Here is a 6,337-nt window from a genome sequence, read left to right as displayed (position 1 = left end):
ATAAAAGTTACCTTATCTGGAAGTCAAAAATCTTCATGCCCTGTTGTATCTTCCTTTCCAACCATTCTTGTAGTACTACTTGTTATTGTTTGCACTGTAGGAGTACTTAGAAGACTAACAAATAATAGTCTTGTTGTCTTGTGCATGTGCAGAAGAAAGAGAGTCTGTTTTCACAGAGCGTAAACAAAAGAGAGAAAATTGTGACAGGCTGGACGATTTCAAAGCTTACTTATGCCCTGAACAGAGAATTAGGGCCTGTCCCTCCTCACATATGAAATCTGAGACAGAGAATAGACGTTGTGAATAGGCAGTGGTGATTGCTGTTGTTACTACTCTGTCCAAAGTCTCTGTTCAGTAACTGGGTAGCTACCCTATGTGTCTTGATAACTATCCATAGTGACTCGTCTAGCAATTTAACTGCTTGCTGTGATTTTGTTGTGTATTTTATACTACAGCTTTAGGAAACTCCAGGACACTAATTTAGAAAGGTGTCCTCTGTAATTCTAGCTAGGGGAAACGAGCCAGAAAATGGGTAATCCTGGGTGCTATAATGGCCAAGTTGCCTAGGGCATAACACTGAATCGCTATTGATCTTATTGCCTCCAGGGAAGAGCTGACTATGCTTACCAGCGCTAACCATTTGGGATACTCATGTTCACAGCAATGAGCTCAAAGAAGTGCTCAGGATTATGAAGTTAATTGCAATTACATTATCCTGTGTGAATAATTCAGACCCAGCGCACCCCTGTGTGGTTTGGCTGTTCTCGCACCAGATTGCTCTGGCCCGTGGCAAGGGCACTATGGCAGATGTCTGGAGGTGATGTTCACAGCTCCTGCTTTCCCCACCACGCACATGCCTGACAGACCGAGCTGCCTGGTCACCTGCTAGGCAGGAGGGAGAAAAGCATAAAATAGTTTCTTTAAATCTCGGACAATGAAGGATAATACGAAAATATTTCCATGTCTGAATGTTGTTCATCCCTCTCAAGCAAAGACTCAGCGCTACAAACCAATATATGTATCTGGACCGTGTTAAAGGACCGCATTTCAACATAGGGCCATTTTTAATCTCAGGGGCTCTCCTATACATGAACGATTTGTTTATGTGGTTTTCTACTACACTTGATTCAGTCTTCATGCTTCATCAGCAACGTATCTCTAAAAATACATGCACTTTCCTTGTTGTGAATCAAAAGTCCTAGAATCAGCACGTTTCAAAGTCATAAATGCGTGCTTTGGGCTGAATTCGTTTCTTTCAAACACAACAAAGCCTCGATTTGTGATTCTCATTCCTATCACAGCCAAATCTGCATAATTACAACCCTGACACCACCAGGCTCTAATTATATGGCTCACAGGAGGAATGACAGCCTGGGACGGATCCAGCTCGGAGTCCGCAGCGGGGTCTGGGCGCCGCACCTACGGCCGGGCGGGGACCTCTGCGTAAAGCCCGGGGCTGGCATGGCCCTGCCGCCCCCCCGCCAACCGCCCCGGCCAGGCCCAGGGCTGCGGGGCGGCAGCTCCACGGGTCGCCGCGGAGGGGGCGGCGCGGCCCTCGCCCCCCGGCCGTGGCGCTGAGGGGGCTGCCGGGCTGCCGCCCTCCGCCCGTCCCCAAGGGGCGCCGCTGCTGCCCGCCGCCGGCTGCCGGCAGGGGAGCCGGGCGGCTCTTTGTTCCCTCTCTGCGTGTGTGGCGCCGGCTGCCGAGTGGGAGGGGATCCCACCGGCTCCCGCGCCGCCGCTGACAGGAGGCGCAAGAGCAGAGGAGGCGGCTGCTGCGGCGCCGCGGCGGGGCGGGGGGCGGCGGCGCAGCGCAGGGAGCGGACGGGCGAGCGGCGCGAGCCGCCCGCGCCAACGGCCGCCCGCGCCAACGGCCGCTCGTCCCCGCGCCAACGGCCGCCCGCGGCGGCGGGCGCTGCCCAGCGGCGGCGCAGGTGCCGGCCGCGGCGGCGGAGAGGGAGGATGGAGGCTGCCTTGCTGAAGCCGGCGATGATGGCGGAGGTGAAGGGGAGCGGCGCCGGCCCCGCGGCGGGCTCGGTCGTCAGCGCCGAGCTGGAGGTGAAGAAGCTGCAGGAGCTGGTGCGGAAGCTGGAGAAGCAGAACGAGCAGCTCCGGAGCCGCGCCGCCGCCGCCACGGCCACTGCGGCCGCCGCGGGCCCGCCCAGCCCGCACCTGCTGCTGGCCCCGCCGCCGGCCTCCGGCGGGCTGGGCCCTGCCGGCCCCCCCTCGGCGGTGGCCGGCGGGGGTGGCGGGGCAGCGCCGTGCGTGCCCAGCGCTGTGCCCACCCTGCTGTGCTCCGCCGCGCTGGGCCCGCCGGAGCCCCTCGCCTACTTCAAGCCCTCGCCCGGCCTGGCGGCGCCTTGCGGCGGGGGGCAGGAGGCGGGCGGCGGCCCGGCGGCAACGGTGCTGGACGAGGTGGCGGTGCTGGAGCTGGAGGACGGCTGCTGCGGCCAGGACGAGGATACATGGTACATGCGGCTCGCGGCGCTGCCCTGCCCGGCGGCGGCGGCTCCTCCGCGGTGCCCCTCGCCCCAGCCCCCCCCTGGGGCGGCGCCGGTGGTGGCCGCCCCCGCGGGGCAGCACAGCCATGCTCCGGCCCCCAGCCGGCTGCAGGTGCCCCCCGCCTCCCCTCTAATGTTCACCCAGCTGGTGCTCTCCAGGCTCTTATAAGCGTTATCCTCCAAATCTACTTGATCTCGTTCTGCTTAAACTTAAATCTGCTTTTATTTTATTTTTTTTCCCTTTAACGTGTCATCTGCTTGGTGTGAGCAACCCTACGGGTGAATAGGGGCCCCGCGTACGGGGACCGGGTTTTGTGGCCCGGTTCAGGTCAGGGCTTTATCGCCCGCCCCTGCTCCCCCGGGGTGCCCGCCCTGGGGCTCCTGCCGGCGTGGCCGGAGGGCGGCTTGCACGGCCACAGCCTGCTCGGCAGCAGAGGCGACGAGGCAGCACGGGAGCAGCCGGCTGCTCCGGCCGGTTTTGCCCAGGGCCGCCCGGCAGCGGCGTGAGGGAGGCACTGGCACCGGGCAGGGCCAGGGGGCGGGCGGCGAGCGCGGCTGCGACCAGCGCACAGGCTTCCCGTCGGGAAGGGCAGGGATTTGCTATTGTTTTTCCCTTTGGGGGAAAAAAAAAAAAAAAAAAAGGTCTCTCTTAAGTTTGATGTCAGCCTCATTTCAGCCTCCTGCTTACATAAGGAATTAAAAATAGTGGGACCGTTCCAGTAATCCTTTATCTGAACAGTGCTTCCTCCCCATCCTAAAATCTCTGCCCATTTGGGCTCAGGTCTTCCGGGATTTGGGAGGGCTTTTGTCTTTTAGACATTGATCTGCGGGGTTGTTTGTGTGTCTTAGGTGCTTACGTAGTTCCAAAACGCATGGCTCTGTGCTAGTAAACGGAGGTTTTTTTTAAAAAAAGCAGTAAATAAAATTGGTCTAGAAGAATAATTGTGCCCTTTTAGAAACAAAGATGAGAAATTATAGACTAAAGATCTGAACGATTGTTTGGTGTTGCATAACTTGCCTCAGCAACTGGTACAAACGTCTTACGGACTATTTAAACACTGCAGAAATATTGTGGGAGTCATTGTCTACATAACCACGTTAAACATAATTGATGCTCAATCGTATTAAAGTGTCAGTAGTAAAATGGATATTATCCATATTTAAATAACCATTTTAAGTGTCTGTCAAAGCCTCAATATAGTTCCTTAACCTGTTACAGTTTTTAGAACAAGCTGGAGTTTATATCAGCTTAGAATAAAATACAGTTAAACATCCTTATTTTGATAGCAAAGGAGGGATTTAAAAATCCAAATATCAACAGGATTTCTTGAACATTGATTATGTATACTTCATAGTACAAAAGTAATACAGTGCATTAGTTTTTGAAAATTGCTTCTGAGAATCATCATCATCGAATTTTATATAAATTTTTGTGAATATTGTTTCATTCTGTGTGTATGGGCTATTCTGAGAATGTTGATTCTGAGTTGAATCAATTTTTCCTTCAGTCCTAACCCATTACTTATGGCAAGTGAGTAGAAGTGATTAAACTTTCCTTCGCATTAGCGTTTTTTCCAAATTTCTTTAACCCAGTCTTGTTAAACCCAGTGTTCTTCCTGCTTATGTTTCAGGGCAGCACAAAGTCGGTGTTATTTTACGCGTCTTAATACAGTGATGATCCTGATCAGTTCCTATTCCATTTGCACCCTGGAAGCAATCCCAAGTGCATTTTTGGGGCCAAAACTTATGTTCATGTTGCTTACCTGTAGTTCCTGCTCATGTCACACGTGTGTGTCTACAGGCAAAATCTGGTAATAGGAGTTTGTTAACTTATTCAGCTCAGAGTGAGTTGTGTTAGCTGTTGTACTTTTTTTTTTTTTTTTTTTTTTTTTTTTTTTTAAAGGATGAATCTCCATCATTGTCCATTAGTGGTCAGCTGTATAATTTCAGCTGCTTTGGGGTTTTTATAATTTAAGTCATTAAGGCAACCTGATATCTGGAAATCTAAAGGCCAGTATGTTCCTAGTTGTTAATTTAGTATTTGGGGTCTTAAGTACCTCTTTATTATTTTTAACTGCAGTTACAAAAACAGGAATTGACTTTATTGCAGACAAGCCAAAATTTCTTTTTGCTTGTCAGCTTTTTATACAAATGCCTGATCATTGAGAATTCATCAGTCAGGTGTTTAGCTTTCAAAACACTTCTGCAAGCTAACAGGAGACCTCAAAGGTTTTCTTTTTTCTTTTCTTTTCTTTTTTTTTTTTTTCCATTTTTCTCAGTATCATGTTTTTAAACCTGTAGCCAAGCACTGTATGAAGTAAGGGGAAATGAGTCCTCCTCTTGGAGAAATTCAGTAGTTGAACTCTGCTGGGATTGCCAATAGAAATACCAGTTGCAATGAGGATATTTACTCATTGTGAGCTGGATAGAGTGTGTCGATTTACTTCACAAAAAAGAGACTAAGCAGACATTAGAAGTGGCCACCTGAAGAGTTGATTCCTTTTTTGTCTTGCCTTTTGTGCTCCCTATTTGCATGCCAAATTCCTTTGCAGAATGTGGGTATTTTGCTGGAGTCTGACAATCTGTGTAAGAGTTTGTCAGTAGTCACATTGATCAGAAGCAATAAGGCATGTTGTCCAGCCAAGGAGCTGAGAGCTGTCCTCAGTAGCTATTAATAGTTCACTCCCTGGAAGATTTGTGCTCTCCCAGGTGAACTGATGTCTGCATGTGTACATTAATCTACAAGGACAACAGTAGCAACGCAGATACCAGCTTCAAGAATTTACTCATGAAAGCGGCTTCGGTACCTGGTTTCCTAAATATGTTTGATCATCTGATTAGTTGCCTACTGTATTCTGAGAATTACAGATATATATACTAGTTTTTCTTGTGTATTTTTTTTCTGCTGGAATCAAATATCAAAATTGGATTTTCATTTCTCAGCAAATGTTTTCTAATCTTCAAAGTCTGACTTATATAACATTTAGTTCATTTAGGAGAAGATAATGGGTATGAAAATTACAATCCGCATTCTGACACATTGATTAAATTATTAAAGGTAATCATATGAAATAGATCACAGTAAAATTCTGATTTAAATGTAAAATAAAATGCTGAAATTATTTAACCTCCAGTAAAACATAAACTTTTAAGTATTGCATATCTTGCTGATATTTGTGTGTATTTTGGTTAAGGTTATATGTCTTGCCTACCAAGACTCTCACCCCTCAAGAGAAATCATTGAGTCCTCTGCAGTGGTGCAGACGTGTTCTGGATCATCCAAGTCCTGAGATAGAGGCTGCAAAACGCTCTCTGTGCTTTAGATTGGAACAAGGTAATCTTATTCTTTGAATTTCTCTACTATGAAGTTGGCATTTTTTGCCTAACATATCACTGGTACTCAGTGACTTTGACAATTCAGCAGATTTCACAAATGGCAGGCATGCAGTTCTATCATGTATGCAAGTCTTCCTCTGCTCCCTGAAAGCAACAGTTGTTTCAGATATTTTTTTCTGATCATATAATTTTAAAGTATTCTCCTTTGTCATTATTCTTTTCCTCCCCTGAGTAACTCCTCAGTTTTAAACTCCTTAGCTGTGTTAAACATTGATTAAAATAGAAATTAGGGACTTCTTTGGGAGAGAACTTTGATGCTAGCTTTAGAATTGGTCCAGCACCGAGATTTGAAAAACAGTACTTTTGTTTTTCTGTAAAGCCAATATCATCACAGTAAATTTCATTACAGTAAATATCTTCACAGCTGTAAATTTGTAAGCTATATTTGACCACATCTCACTGTAGTATCAAGACTTAGCGCTAAGTATAGGATAGACAAAGAG

At 48.1% G+C, this 6,337-nt stretch overlaps 1 protein-coding gene across 4 annotated transcripts in view; it reads left to right on the top strand.

Moving 5' to 3' along the window:
• Nucleotides 1-1,858: 1,858 nt before the first annotated feature.
• SLAIN1 (SLAIN motif family member 1) overlaps nt 1,859-6,337 on the top strand; it is a 47,914-nt gene continuing 43,435 nt past the window's right edge. For 2 of the 4 annotated variants that reach the window (XM_064504727.1, XM_026120879.2), the window contains exons 1-2: nt 1,896-2,465; nt 5,693-5,832. In XM_064504727.1, the coding sequence (XP_064360797.1) occupies nt 1,960-2,465; nt 5,693-5,832 (646 nt within the window). In that variant the 5' untranslated portion in view covers nt 1,896-1,959. Of the gene's footprint in view, nt 2,466-5,692; nt 5,833-6,337 lie in introns of all 4 variants that reach the window. The other 2 variants (XM_026120877.2, XM_064504728.1) reach the window with 2 other exon arrangements.

Source organism: Dromaius novaehollandiae, chromosome 1 (genome assembly GCF_036370855.1).
Source record: "Dromaius novaehollandiae isolate bDroNov1 chromosome 1, bDroNov1.hap1, whole genome shotgun sequence".
Taxonomy (NCBI): Eukaryota; Metazoa; Chordata; class Aves; order Casuariiformes; family Dromaiidae; genus Dromaius; species Dromaius novaehollandiae.
The sequence above is the reverse complement of the archived record's forward strand: the minus strand, read 5'-3'. Positions and strand labels throughout refer to the sequence as shown.